General features: G+C 45.2%; 1 protein-coding gene across 1 annotated transcript; it reads right to left on the reverse strand.

The window, feature by feature from the left end:
• LOC141121864 (uncharacterized) lies at positions 1-12,499 on the reverse strand. Its single transcript, XM_073611617.1, has 8 exons — positions 12,426-12,499; positions 6,131-6,258; positions 5,921-6,044; positions 5,707-5,804; positions 5,396-5,617; positions 5,110-5,316; positions 4,623-4,764; positions 1-2,800 (listed from the first exon to the last, which is right to left on the reverse strand). Exons 3-8 carry the CDS (start codon positions 6,003-6,005, stop codon positions 1,704-1,706), a joined length of 1,851 nt encoding a protein of 616 aa, XP_073467718.1. The 5' UTR covers positions 6,006-6,044; positions 6,131-6,258; positions 12,426-12,499; the 3' UTR covers positions 1-1,703.
• Between the last annotated feature and the right edge of the window lie 3,048 nt (positions 12,500-15,547).

A 15,547-nucleotide genomic window follows, 5' to 3' on the forward strand; every position in this document is an offset into this window, starting at 1 on the left:
TTTTTTTAAATCAGATTTTTTTTTATTTATAAAGCATAGGAAGAGAAAAAACTCTTCCTTAAAACAAAAACAAAGACATACATCAAATTACATTGCTAAGGACATATTATTATCCAAATGTACAACCAATCGGATTGCTTCTCCTGCGTTGTTATGGTATACATGAGCTTACAATCAACTTACAAAGACAAATCTCTACATATATATCCATACGAATTTCTGCCATATCGCGTATTTTCTACATTTAGTAAGCGTGTCCTTTTAGTACTTTGTACCCCTACCCCGCTCCTTGAAAGGACAATCGGTCGGTGTAGAGTTACCCCTCCCCCCTAAACAGTGGGGGGGGGTTTCCAGTGTTCTTTCTTTAACTAATATATAAGTAAACCATATAACTCGTCACTGCAGAGTAAGACAACTTCTCATCAAGAATATTATGTCAGATTGATCCACATTCTGAGTCTCTATGTCACCATATCACCCTTTACCCACCTAGCGTAGACAGCCTCCTTCCTCAGATAAGGGGAGTAGGCGTCTATGTCCTGCCACCAGGTATTTTATTTTGGACCAGTTGGAAGTGAGCTAAACCAGGTACCTCCAACCATGGATCCCAGATACGTTCAAACTTTGCTGGGCTGCCTCTGTGCTGGTATGTAAACTTTTCCCTCAATAGAGTGTCATTTATGGTATTAACCCATTCTGCGTGTGCTGGCGGTGACACCGAAAGCCATTTTTTAGCTATAAGTTTTCTGGCAATAAACAATATTCTGGTAATGGCTATGTAAGTGTGCGGTGTATATAGTTCCTCGTCTAACCATCCCAACAGACACAGCTTGGGGTCAACCACAAATGTAAGATTCCATATTTCATTTATAGAGCTGATTATTTCAGACCAGTACCTTTGCAATTTTGTGCACTTCCAGAGCATGTGTACCAGAGTACCGTCATCTATCTTGCAACGGGGCAAAAAGGGTCATCTCTTCTGTGCCATTTATGTAATTTATATGGGGTATGGTAAGTTCGGTGTATAATGAATAATTGTGTAAGTTTTTGGGAGGAGGAAGGAGACCCCTTGGGTACATTCTCCATTATAGCAGACCATTCCTCATCTGTGATGGGACCTATATCTTCCCCCCAGAAGAAAAGAGGTTTAAACTTAAACTATGTAGAGGGTTCTTTACTGTAAGAGCCGCAAGGATGTGGAATTCCCTTCCACAGGCGGTGATCTCAGCGGGGGCATCGGTAGTTTCAAGAAACTATTAGATAATCACCTGAATGACCGCAACATACAGGGATATACAATGTAATACTGACATATAATCACACACATACGTTGGACTTGATGGACTTGTGTCTATTTTCAACCTCACCTACTATGTAACTATGTAATGAACTCCCACACCGCTGCTGAGCTCTCTGGTAGATGAGGAACACGGAGATGGTCATAAGGGACAAGGAGATTTGGACCCCGATTTAGTCCCTTGGACAAGTTGTTTTTTCGAAAAATGTCCACACCCCTGGAACTGTTTCTTCCATGATGAAGATCAGCCATGGAGTATATCTGAGGTGCATATCAGGGTGTGCTTCTTCCCCACATGAGAGCTGTGATGTCCAGCAACATTCATATAGAAGACATTTCCTGCACTCAAGGCACTAATACACCTCGAGGGTTGTGTGGGATCCCTGATGTACAGGAAGACAGGACTTCAGTGAGGAACAATTCCCTCACTCAGGACAGGAATACGGCTTCTCCCCGTGTGAGATCTCTGATGCTTGTTAAGATTGGACTTCTCTGAAAAACATTTCCCGCACTCAGGACAGGAATATGGCTTCTCCCCTGTGTGCAATCTCTGATGTGTGTAAAGAGTGAACTGCACTGAAAAACATTTCCCGCACTCAGGACAGGAATACGGCTTCTCCCCCGTGTGAGATCTCTGATGTCGGAAAAGATTGGACTTCAATGAAAAACATTTCCGGCACTCAGGACAGGAATACGGCTTCTCCCCTGTATGAGATCTCTGATGTGTGTAAAGACTGGACTTCTCTGAAAAACATATCCCGCACTCAGGACAGGAATACGGCTTATCTCCTGTATGAGATCTCTGATGTTTGTTAAGACTGGACTTCCCTGAAAAACATTTCCCGCACTCAGGACAGGAATACGGCTTCTCTCCCGTATGAGATCTCTGATGTTTGTTAAGACTGGACTTCCCTGAAAAACATTTCCCGCACTCAGGACAGGAAAACGGCTTCTCCCCCGTATGAGATATCTGATGTTTGTTAAGACTGGACTTCTCTGAAAAACGTTTCCCGCACTCAGGACAGGAATACGGCTTCTCCCCCGTATGAGATCTCTGATGTTTGTTAAGACTGGACTTCTCTGAAAAACATTTCCCACACTCAGAACAGGAATACGGCTTCTCCCTGGTGTGAGATCTCTGATGCGTGTAAAGATTGGACTTGACTGAAAAACATTTCCCACACTCAGGACAGGAATACGGCTTCTCCCCTGTGTGAGATCTTATATGCACATTAAGATCAGATTTAAAACGGAAACACTTCCCACACTCAGTACAGGAAAGCCTCTTCTCTGTTGGAAGGACGGCACCGTCCCTCACAGTCTGAGATTCCTCAGGATAAGAGGAATACGATGGTCCATCTACACTGTGTGGTGCCGGATGGACATTTGAGGTAGTCGGGTTTTCTCCTGGACTATACTGTGTGATGTCCTCATCTTCTACTTTACAGTCTGGAGACAAAGTGAGACAATCCTCTGAGGTTTTCCTCATCTCCCGTCCATCTACTAAAATAGAAATAAAAAGATTATTACTAGACATGAACAGATTGGTTCCCCTAAACCAGGACTCCGCCCACATCAGGCAGCTTTGTCTCTGAGGATCTTACAATTCCCCCCTCAAGGTAACTAGTAAATGGGTCCTCTGATCTCCTACCAGTTCATTTCTTTATTCATGGACCTTAGTCAGAGAGTGAGGAAACAACGAGAACTGTCTTTTATAGAAGTGACAGTGATGAGGGGATTATAGGACGAGTGTCCCCACCCCCTCTATCACTCATTGCCATATTCCCATCACAAGAAGTCCTGCACTTCCTTATTTAGTCCGTGATTTAGTCATTAATAACAGCGGGGCTGAGCCCCACCAGATGTCAGAGAGTGAGGATGGGGGGAGAACAACCAAGATGAAGACTGGACTGATCCTGAAGACCACCATCATTGGGTTATTGACTCCTCCTTCATTATCACTTTCTGTTTAAGTTTACAAAGTTTGAGGATGTTATCACATTATTATCAACATGTAAAAGTCTGTGCTCCAATCAAATCATCAGATATAAAATGTTCAGCTGGTAGAAAATGGGTGCATAAGAAGTCAGGACTATGTAATGTACAACATATTGTATAAAGATACAAAATATAGGATTATATAGTATCAGAAATATGTAATGTAAAACAGAGTATATAGTGTAATGGTCAGGACACATAATATTGACATTCAGTAATCAGCGGAAGATTAAATGTTTACTTGAGACAAGTTGCAGAGGTCCCACACCGCTGCCTCCCATCTCCTGAGACTGCACTCAGTGACTTGGGTCTGAGACTATAAAGACATATCCCTCCACCTGGCACAGCCAGCAAACAACATGCCCCGTACACACGGTCAGACTTGCCAACGGGATAACCTCCGTCGGCATTTCGGAAGGAAAGATTTAGAACATGTTCTAAGTCCATTGGAAATGCTGACAGAAAAAGTCTGATGGAGCATACACACGGTCGGAATATCAGACCAAAAGCTCCCATCGGACTTTTTCTGTCGGAAATTCCGACTGTGTGTACGCGGCATGAGTAACCCTGGGAGAATTGTCTGTCAAAGATATTACTAGACCCCATGGGGCAGAAGACCCAAAACACACCCCAGGTGCCTAGATCTAGTAACATCTTTGGTGAAAATGAAAGCGGGATTCCGGCCAGAAAATTTTTTTTTTTTAAAGTCAGCAGCTACAAACACTGTAGTACACTTACCTGTCCTGGGTGCCCGCGATGTCGGCTGCCCGAGGCCGACCCGTCCCTCGGCTCTCGGAACCACCATCCTAGCTAAGGGAAACAGGCAGTGGAGCCTTGCGGCTTCACTGCCAGTTTCCTACTGCGAACGCACGAGTGGCGCTCTGTAAATGGCCCCGTGGTTTTCTGGGAACACACACAGTTCCCAGAAGGCAACGGGGCCGCTAACCGAGGAACAGGACACACTGCGGAATAGGAAGAGGCAGATTAGGAAGACTGCCTAGCAACAAGGGTTCAGGTAAGTTTAAATTTTTATTTTTTTTTCAAATGCTTTTTTTAAATTTTTTTAGTATTTTTGGTGTAATTTTTTTTTTTCAGGGTGGCCTTTCACTTTAGCATTTTGCAGCCAGCTGAACCCCAGAATCTCCATAAATCCAGTCTAGATACATAAGGAAGATTATCTGAGAGAAATACAGGAATACAGGACGGGGAACACAGCTCAGGAAAGTGACCAGGGTATTACAGGCTGATATCACCCAGTCCCCACCCTACTCTGGACCAATCAGTGAGCAGTATGGGTGGAGGAATGTATTTAGTGTTAATAACCCACCTGTGCTGATCTCTGTAAGAGTGTCCTCCTCTATAAATGTCCCCGTTATTCCATCCTCCTCCATAGACTGCTGATCATCCCTCACATCCCTCTCTTCTTCTTCTGCTTTAACCTCAAATTCTATATCGATTGGATCTCCACTCTAAATCAAGAAAATGAGAGAGAATATCATCTGTAAGATATAAGCTTTATTATTGTGACATCACATAAAAAATCCACACATGGTGTTGATTTACTAACTAGGCAAATCCACTACGCACTACTAGTGCACTTGGAAGTGCAGTCTCTGTAGCTGAGGGGAAGATATGAAATGAGGGGAAGCTCTGCTGATTTCTATCATCAAATCATGTGCAAGAAAAAATGCTGTTTTTTATGTTCCCCTCAGATCTACAACAACTGCACTTCCAAGTGCACAGTGGATTTGCCTTAAGTAAATAAATCCCCTTGTCTACTCAAGTTCATGTTCTAAATGATTCATCCTACCAACCTTGTAACAGTGAGGGATGGTGTGACCTTCCTGTGTAGAATCCCGGGAATACAGAGGACGGGGACATCTCTCTGGTGGGTTCCTGGTATTAGGTGGCTCCATCATATCCTTGTGTCCTTCTGAAAACTCTTCCATCACTCCATACTCCTCATCCTCCTCTTTATACTCTTCTTTAACATCAATATTATCATTCCTGAGGTTTCCACTCTGAATATATAATAAAACATTCATTGTAACAATCATGCTGTGTATAAATCAGAACTACCAATAATTGTCAATCATCTACCTGATGATGGTGAGGGATGGTGTGACCTTCTTGTGTGGAATCCCGGGAATACAGAGAACGGGGACATCTCTCTGGTGGGTTTCTGTAGCTGGATGACTCCATCATGGTGTCCTGGTACAGATCTTTGTGTTCTTTTAGAAACTCCTTCATCACCCCATCCTCATCATCCTCCTCTTTTATCTCTTCTTTAACCTCGACTTTAGAATCTCTCAGGTTTCCACTCTGAATATATAATAAAAATGACATCTATTGTAACAATGCAGATAATGTACAGATCCTAATGATACTATCAGTGATTGTTCCTCATCTACCTGATGATGGTGAGGGATGGTGTGATCTTCCTGTGTGGAATCCCGGGAATACAGAGGACGGTGACATCTCTCTGGTGGGTTCCCATTACTGGATCCATCTGTAGGAAACACACACACTGACTGAATACATTGTTTCTATGTGTTTATCAGATGATGGGGGATCTAGGTGGACCCTTTGTACTGCTCTCTCCTTTACAATAAAGTCTCCTCTTACCCGGTGATGTGAGGGGCGGCTGATTGTCCATCATGACGTCCTTGTAGAGATCCTTGCGTCCTTCTAAATACTCCCACTCCTCCATGGAGAAATAGACAGTGACATCCTGACACCTTATAGGAACCTGACACACACAATGATACAGTCACCATCCAGACACATCCCTTGTCTGTTACTGGATAATGTCCCAGAATTCCCAGCACTGCTCACCTCTCCTCCATGATCTCTCTGGTGACTTCTAGAATCTTCTTTGTATTTCTCTATTCTATCAGGGAGGGAGGTGGAGGGAATGTGATGGTCATATGATCTCCAGACTTCACAGGAGGAAAACTCTAGATCTGAACACAAATAGTAACAGTTAAATGATATTCCCAGAATCCTCCTCACCTCACCATTCAGGTTTTCTTTTTTATTAAATCCTCACTTTAGACTGAGGTATAATTTACTCACACAGGACCCCCACACTCCGCAGGTTAAATGCTTTTTGCAGGCATTCTGGTGTCATTACATACAACACAGGACCAACAGTCCTACTTTGCTAGCGAGGATGCCAAGGGTCCGCCCACATCCTAAGAGCATCAGAAAAAAAAAGCCAGATGGAGGGACATTGGGAGGAGGAGCTGTGAGGTCAGTGTGATGTCATAGGACATATAGACTCTGGATGGAGGGACATTTGGATGGGGAGATTTGATGGGTCCTCTATATGAGGCTCCCATGCAAACTAAATTATTGTTCCTGGGTGCGTCCTACCTCTCCTAAACTGAAGAGTGAACTTTGACCTTTACCATACAGAATTCTGTCAGGAATCTGTGAAAGTAAGCTCTCATGTGATCAGGTGACGTGCGGAGGAACGGAGTGTAAATAGCAGACAATTTTCTCCAGTGCTCCTAATGGTGGGGATGGATTTTGCTGAGTGTTGGTGCCAAGTTTCCACCCCCCCAGGATTACTGCAGGTGTGGAAAAAAGCTGTGTAAGAGGATATGGAGGAGAGATGAGGAGGAGATCCAGGAATCAGGATAAAGGTCAGGACTAGGGATGAGCTTCGTGTTTGAGTCGAATGCATGTGTGCATCGTGTGTTCGGTCGTTCGCCGAATTACAAACGTTATGGGCCGTTCGCGCCAAATTCAAGTGGCGCGTCATGGCCCATAATTCACTGCGGCATCGCAGTGCATTGCTGGCTGTTGATTGACCAAGCATGCACTATGACCCACATGCTTGGCCAATCACAGCGCCGTCTGTACAGAGAGCCGTAATTGGCCAAAGCCAGGGAGGCTTTGGCCAATTATGGCTCAGGGGGTTTAGTACACGCCCCACACTATATAAGGCCGCCTGCACGTCGGCCCTGTGTAGTTTGTTGCGGCGGAGAGAGATAGATGGACAGAGAGACAGTGTCATTTGATTTAAGTTAGATAGAGTAGGCAGGTCGAGTCAGTTAGCTGCACTTACAGTGTATTGTATATGTATATGCATCCTAGGTGTTGTGTGTGTGTATATATATATATATATATATATATACACACACACACACACACACACACACATACACACACACTGTATTCAGTTTAGCTAGATCCGTTCCTGTAATTCTCTTCCTAATATACTGACAGGCAGGCAGGTGTTTTTACAGTATTTCCAGTTAGTGTACTGTGTAACCCTGCACAGTTGCACCTACAATATAGCTACCTGAAGCCAGGTGCTTGTGTCTTTCTTCTGATGCCATTAATAGCACAGGCAGGCTCCTCAAGTATTTCCAGTTAGTGTACTGTGTACCCTGCACAGTTGCACCTACAGTATAGCTACCTGAAGACAAGTGCAGGTGTTCTCATACTAATAATACTACAGGCAGGGAGTTGTTTCTGCTAGCTGCAGTATAATCGGTATATATATACATCCCAGTTTTGTGCAGCTACATCTCACTGCAGGCCAATAGTATGTCTGGAAGGCCAACAAGGAGAGGCAGACAGTCACAAGCCAATAAAAGAGGGCAAGCAGGCTCTGTGTCTAGAGGTAACAGTGCTGGTCGTGGACATGGTGCATCCTCATCAGCACATGGCCATGGGACACGCTTGGCCTTTTTCTTCAGCAGCTGGCCGTGTTGAGCCGCAAAATGCGGAAGACTTGGTCGAGTGGATGACCAAGCCGTCCTCATCCTCCTCATCCTCTCTCACCCAGGCTCAGGGTGCTTTGTCTGGCAAAGCAGCTGCCAACACAGCCTCTTCCCTCGGTTCAATGGCATCAGTCACTCCTTCCCTAGCCCCACCATGTCCTTCTGAGGAGTCCCCCGAACTGTTTGACCACAGTGTTTGGTACATGCTCCAGGAGGTTGCCCAGCGTTTTGAAGGCTCCGATGATGGTACTCAGCTAGAGGAAGGCAGTTACGTGAGCCCAGAGAGAGGGGGTGCCTAAGGACGACAGCAATCTGGCAGTCATGTTCCCCCTCCTGCAGCATACTGCCAGCTTTGCTCCAGTGATGAGGAGGGAGGGGATAATGAGGTCACTGACTCAATGTGGGTGCCTGATAGGAGAGTGGAGGAGGAGGAGGCACATCACCAACGAGGCAGGATGCCCTCCAGGGGCCAGCCTAGGGGCAGCACACTGACTGCATCACACCGCAGAGCTCCGCATATGCAGGGCGCTGCTGTCTCTGCGCGTTATTCCCAAAGTTCTTTGGTGTGGGCCTTTTTTGAGACGAGTGCACCATATCGCACCGCTGCTATTTGCAACATATGTCTCAAGCGTATCTCACGTGGCCAAAACATCTACCGCTTGGGCACCACATGCTTGACCAGACATATGTTGACCTGCCATGCAGTTCGTTGGCAAGCGTACCTAAAAGACCCACACCAAAGAACAAAGAGGACCTCTCCTTGCTCCTCATCAGCTGAGATCTCCAACCCCACTATACCTTCAGTTCTCTCTGAGACCTGCACTGAGAGGAATGAAGGTGTAGAATTAGGTGTGTCACAGCCAAGTACTCGCGGGCAATCTGCTATCGGTACACCGACGTCAGATTGTACCAGGCAAATTTCCCTGCCCCAGCTGCTGCACCGCAGAAAGAAGTTCGCTCCCAGCCATCCACATGCCCAGCAGTTGAATGCTAGCTTGGCAAAATTGCTAGCACTTTAACTGCTACCTTTTCTGTTGGTAGCCTCTGCCCCCTTCCGTGAGTTTGTGGAATGTGCTGTTCCTCAGTGGCAGGTTCCCAAACGCCACTTTTTCTCACGGAATACGATTCCGGCTTTCTACCGGCATGTGGAAGGCAATGTCTTGGCCTCGCTGGACAGGGCGGTCAGCGGTAGGGTGCATATTACCGCTGACTCATGGTCCAGCAGGCATGGACAGGGACGTTACCTAAGTTTCACAGCGCATTGGGTGACTCTGCTGGCAACTGGGAAGGATGCAGAACAAGGTGCAGTAGTGTTGGAGGTTGTTCCACCACCACGCCCTCCAAAATGCTACTACTGGTGTTTCTGACACACCTCTCTCCTCCACCCCCTCCTCTTCTTCTTCCTCCATGGCCTCTTCCTGTGCTTTGTCCTCGGGAACCAGCGGTGCTCCATAGCCGTTCAAGGAGCTACGCAAGTATGCAGGCCAAAAGATGCCATGCAGTGCTTGAGCTGGTGTGCTTGGGGGACAGGAGCCACACTGGGGCAGAGATTCTGTCAGCTCTGCAGGGGCAGGTTCAGAGGTGGTTGACGCCAAGCCAACTTAAGGCAGGAATAGTGGTTTGCGACAATGGCACCAACCTCCTCTCCGCCCTCCGACAGGGACAAATGACCCATGTGCCCTGTTTGGCTCACGTCCTTAACTTGGTGGTGCAGCAGTTCTTGGGCAGGTACCCGGGCTTACAGGATGTCCTGAGGCAGGCCAGGAAAGTCTGTGTGCATTTCCGCCGGTCATATAATGCCAGTGCTCGGCTGGCTGACCTCCAAAAGGAATTTAACCTGCCCAAGAACCGCCTACTCTGTGACATGCCCACCAGGTGGAACTCAACGTTGGCCATGCTGCAGCGGCTGCACATGCAGCAGAGGGCCATCAATGAGTACCTGTGCGACTATGGCACCAGGACAGGGTCAGGGGAGCTTGTTTTTTTCCCCACATCAGTGGGCCATGATCAGGGATGCATGCACTGTCCTGTCACCATTTGAGGAGGCCACGAGGATGGTGAGCAGTGACAGTGCATGCATCAGTGACACTGTCCCCCTTGTCCACCTGTTGGAGCACACGCTTCATGGAATAATGGACAGGGCACTTGAGTCGGAACAGAGGGAGGAAGAGGAGGACTTCCTTACCTCTCAAGGCCCCCTTTATCCAGACAGTGTTCCTGTGTGCCCGCCGATCACACAGGAAGAGGAGGAGGAGGAGGAGGAGGATTGTGTCAGCACCTGATGCTGATGTAACCGAATATTTTTTTTTTTAAATGTCAGATTCTTTCAAGACTCCCTATGCTGATGCTGAGTGACTATCCTCTTCCTCCTCAATGATCATGCTGATAGCTTGTAAGAATATTTTTGGTTCTGGGCGCCACCACCAGTGGCTAAGGCCCAATTTTTCTGCCTCTGTTTAACAGGGGCGTGTAATTACAATTTTTGATGCAATACTTTGCAGCAGGGATCATTCCTGCGCTCCAACTAGAGTATCTGTGTGGGGTTGCAGTGTTGTGGCGCCAGCACCAGTGCCTAAGGCCCAATTTTTCAGCCCCTGTTTAATAGGGGCGTGTAATTACAATTCTTGATCTAATATTTCACAGCAGGGCCCTGTGAGGGCTTACAGTGTTGTGGCCACAACAACACCTAAGGCCCAAATTTCTGCTGAGTATATAGGGCAGGCCCCTACTTTCAAACATCCAACTTACAAACGACTCCTACTTGCAAATGGAAGGAGACAACAGGAAGTGAGATGAAATCTACCCCTAGGAAGGGAAATTCTCTCCTGTAAGAGTTAATATGGGAAAAAACGTTTCTCCTTTCCACTGATGCTTTATCACCAATCCTTGTTTCACTAAAAACCCCAAATTTTCTAAACACATTTGTCATTGGGACAGAAAGTGAGGTGAAATCTTCTGAAGAGGAGCACAGACAGCAAAACAAATGTCACAGGGGTGATAACCCTTCCCTATGTTTTCCAAAAAGCTTAAAATAGATTTTTTGGCTGGAGCTAAACACGTTAAAAATGTTCAAAATTACAAACAGATTCTACTTAACAACAAACCTACAGTCCCTGTCTTGTTTGCACCGCCTGTATACTGCTGTTCAGAGTATATAGGGCCTGGTGGCCCCACACCTTTCCTTTTTTAATTTAGGTGCGGGGTTCCCTTTAATATCCATACAAGACCCAAAGGGACTGGTAATGGACTGGGGGGTACCAATGACGTTTGTCTCACTGATTTTCATCCATATTGCCAGGACCCGACATTACATTAAACCCGCAAGCAGTTTTAAATGACTTTTATTCCTTTAAAAATATCATTTTGTGCAGGGACTGTTCTAAGCACAGGAAACATGCGCCACTTTACAGGCATACTATAGACACCCCCCAGGTACGATATTTAAAGGAATATTTTTAAACATCATTAAAATCACTGCTCCCGAAAAAACGGCCGTTTTTAAAACTTTTTTTGCATTGATACATGTCCCCTGGGGTAGGACCCGGGTCCCCAAACCCTTTTTAGGACAATAACTTGCATATTAACCTTTAAAATTAGCACTTTTGATTTTGAACGTTCGAGTCCCATAGACGTCAATGGGGTTCTAACGTTCGTGCGATGTTTTGGTCCGTTCGCAGGTTCTGGTGCAAACCGAACCGGGGGGTGTTCGGCTCATCCCTAGTCAGGACAAGCAACAGATGAGCGCATCCAAGAGATGAAGCCGGGGTCACTACACAGAAAATCAATCCAAGGAAACATCAGGCAGGACGAGGAATAGCAAGAAGGAGCTCAGAGACCAATGAGAATATTGCTCAGCCAATGGGAGATTATCTCAGCATGACTTACATAATGAAGGAGATGAGGGGGAGGGGAGGAAGTCACTTATGGTGACCATAGAGACATGGAAATTCAGCTGGTTCAGCAGGGATCGGTCACATTTCCATCCATGTGTGGTCACTGCCGGATAAAAGTCACTCCATCAGCGGCTGCAGCCAATAGCTTCATCACTGATCTGTGTATTCTGAGAGCGGAGGAGCGCCCCCCATTGTCAGAATACAATAGTGCAGCGGGGAGGATTCCCCCATCCCCCTCCAATGTGTGGATGGGGGAATCACTTCAGTTTTTTCCTCTCATCCCGCTGGATGAACGATAAAACTGAACCATGTATGGCCAGATTTGGAAGGAAGATATATTAATCATCAACTGATCCCCCTGAAGGGGTTAATATACATTTCCACACTATATATATGTGTGTATCATCATCTTCTGGAGATAAAAGACATCACAGTGACTATGGAGGAAGAGGACGGACATGACGGGGGGTTACTGGGTGTAAATAGAAAATAAGATCTTATTACCTCCTCTGCTGCCAGCAATGCCTTCTCTCACCTCTCACCCGGAACTTCCTGTGTGTACCTGACATCACTTCCTGTCTTCCATAGAGACTTCCTGTCTGGGTAGAGGTGAGATCACCACCTTGTGGAGCTCAGAGGAACTGCAGAAACATCTTGTAATATGAACAACTGCCTTGTGCTGTGTGTGTATGTACTGTATATCCTTATAGATGGGTCATCTCCACTCCCACCAAGGGGGATAGAAATATATTACTGCTCGGGGGGGAGACATTTTGGCCCCTTTGATTTTGCAGTAAAATTGATTGCAGATTTAGTCATGTAGAACATCTGTTATATGGATACAAAGAACCCCAGCCGAGAGTAAAGGGTGGAAATGGCTCCTGATCCCCAGATTTGGGCAATTATGTCACCAATATAAATAGAATAAAACCGGCGCTATGTGTAACAACTCAAATACCTACAAAAATAACTTATACCGGACTGCTACTGTAACAAAGGTAAGTATTCCCTTTATCAACTAGAAGAGCATTATGTGTCACAGCGCTGTCCTATTGTGTGTGCACATAAATCATCACAAATACACTAAAATATGTGGAGACATTCATATATAAAGTGCTAGGGGCTCAAATAATATTCTCTGCAGATCTACTGCTTCCACTTTACACCTACTTCATTCATCTTATGGTGTTTATCAATAAATGAAGTAAACTGATCCATGTGCAAATTTATATACAACATAAAGTGCTTTGTGGTCAAGGTGCTGTTCCCTGCAGATCCACTGCTTCCACTTTACACCTACTTCTTTATTCTTATAATATTTGCTACTATGTTAAATAAACCAAAAACCTGTATAAATTCATGTCAATATTTTTTGCTCAATAAAGTGTTCTCTGCAATACCACTGCTTCCACTTTGCATCTACTTCAACAAACTGATTTTGCTAAAAAAGAAAAAAAAATCCACCAATCAATAAAAATCCCCACACAGGGGGCGCCCTCACCATCACGTGTGTAAGAGGTGGAAGAAGGCGTGGCTACACTACAGCTGGCACAGTTTGGAGCACCGAGAACTTTACACCTTATCAACTTTTCATTGGTTGGTGGATTTTTTTGAACAAAATAAGTTCATTGAAGTAGATGCAAAGTGGAAGCAGTGGACTTGCAGAGAACACTATATTGAGTACAAATAATTGTATGATTACATGAACTTGTACAGATTTTAGTTTATTTAATATGGCAGCAAATATTATAGGAATAAAGAAGTAGGTGTAAAGTGGAAGCAGTGGATCTGCAGGGAACATCATCTTGAGTACAAAGCTCTTTATGTTGTATATAATTTGCAGATGGATCAGATCACATAATACATTGATAAACACAGTACAGTGCGGACCACAATGTAATAAATACGTCCTCTTCTCTGATGATCTCCTTTTATTTGTCACTTCCCCTCTAATCCCCTCCCCCAACATCTGTCCATTACTGGATGATTTTGGTGGATCTCTGGCCTGAACATCAACATGTCCAAATCTCAGACATGACATATCACGGAGCCGCACACACTAGTCACACGTGTGATAGATCACTGTGACTTGTCTTGGAGGGATTCCGTCATTCCTTACCTGGGGGGGAATCTAGACTCCAGTATAGACCAATTGTATGGAGCCAACCTCCCCCCTCCCCCGATATACAGGAAATTAGAAGAAGATCTACAACAATGGGCACAGCTCCACCTGTCCTGGTGAGGTCGGGTCATTCCATTAGGATGACTCTGTTCCTGCGTGTACTATTCCTCTTCTGCTCTCTACTCATCCCTATCGTTAAAGACCATCTTCAGAATTTCCAGATGAAAATGATTGACTTCATCTGGGGTTCGAAAAGGCATCGAGTGGCTAAAAGAGTCCTACTTCACACTCATGATAAAGGTGGTCTTGGTCTGCCAAACTTATTATGGTTCTATCAAGCCGCTCAACTAGCCCACATCTCAATCATATATTCCCAAGTTACTAAACCCAATTGGGTGGATATGGAAGTACAGGCGGTACCCCAGTTCACTCTGGACTACCTAATGTGATGTCCTCCTTGCCCCTCTATCTTGGCTCCAACTTTCTCTCATTCAGTAACCCTATGAGGTGGCCTTCAAGAGTTGGTCTCTGATATTCATCCACTAGCACATCTGTTTCATAACCCTCAGTTTCCTCCAGGCATGGACATCAAAGCTTTTAAATGGTGGCTGAACAAAGGGTTGTATAGCATTGGTCATCAACCCTGTCCTCAGGGCCCACTAACAGGCCAGGTTTGCAAGATAACTAAAATACATCTGTAGCGCTGACAACTTTTGTTTTTAGTCATATGTGTGTTATAAAGGTATAAGTTGATCTAGTACCATCTAGTGGACATTTGAAAAGGTACAACACTTTTATGTTTTATGTTTTAGGTTGCGAGCACTGAACTTATTCTCTCTGGAGAAGAGACGCTTGAGAGGGGATATGATTTCAATTTACAAATACTGTACTGGTGACCCCACAATAGGGATAAAACTTTTTCGCAGAAGAGAGTTTAATAAGACTCGTGGCCACTCATTACAATTAGAAGAAAAGAGGTTTAACCTTAAACTACGTAGAGGGTTCTTTACTGTAAGAGCGGCAAGGATGTGGAATTTCCTTCCACAGGCGGTGGTCTCAGCGGGGAGCATTGATAGCTTCAAGAAACTATTAGATAATCACCTGAATGACCGCAATATACAGGGATATGTAATGTAATACTGACACATAATCACACACATAGGTTGGACTTGATGGACTTGTGTCTTTTTTCAACCTCACCTACTATGTAACTATGTAACTATGTTTCATGATTAAGAGAAGTGACATAGAAGTGATTGATTGTTTACTTCTGAACATTAACTATGACCTACCCACAATGCTCCTGGACAAGAGGAGAACTGAACTGCATTGTGGGAGGATATAAAAGGGCTGGGAGCGGCCATCTTAGGTCTCTTGTTCCTGGGACGCGTGGCCTGCCAGCAGAACTCTGTGGGTGGGTGTGTCCCACAGGGTTGCGGCCTACCTTGTGAAGGAGCGGAGCAGCAGCAAGGATCCTGCCATCGTATCACAGTGTGCTGAAGCA

The sequence above is a fragment of the Aquarana catesbeiana genome, unplaced genomic scaffold (assembly GCF_042186555.1).
Source record: "Aquarana catesbeiana isolate 2022-GZ unplaced genomic scaffold, ASM4218655v1 unanchor233, whole genome shotgun sequence".
Taxonomy (NCBI): Eukaryota; Metazoa; Chordata; class Amphibia; order Anura; family Ranidae; genus Aquarana; species Aquarana catesbeiana.

Coding starts and splice junctions, on each gene's coding strand:
- LOC141121864 (XM_073611617.1), bottom strand. CDS start 6,005: ATGGAGGAGTGGGAGTATTTAGAAGGACGCAAGGATCTCTACAAGGAC. Junction 5,618..5,706: donor CCATCCCTCACCATCATCAG/GTAGATGAGGAA, acceptor TTATATATTCAG/AGTGGAAACCTGAGAGATTC. Junction 2,801..4,622: donor TCTTACAGAGATCAGCACAG/GTGGGTTATTAA, acceptor TTTCTATTTTAG/TAGATGGACGGGAGATGAGG.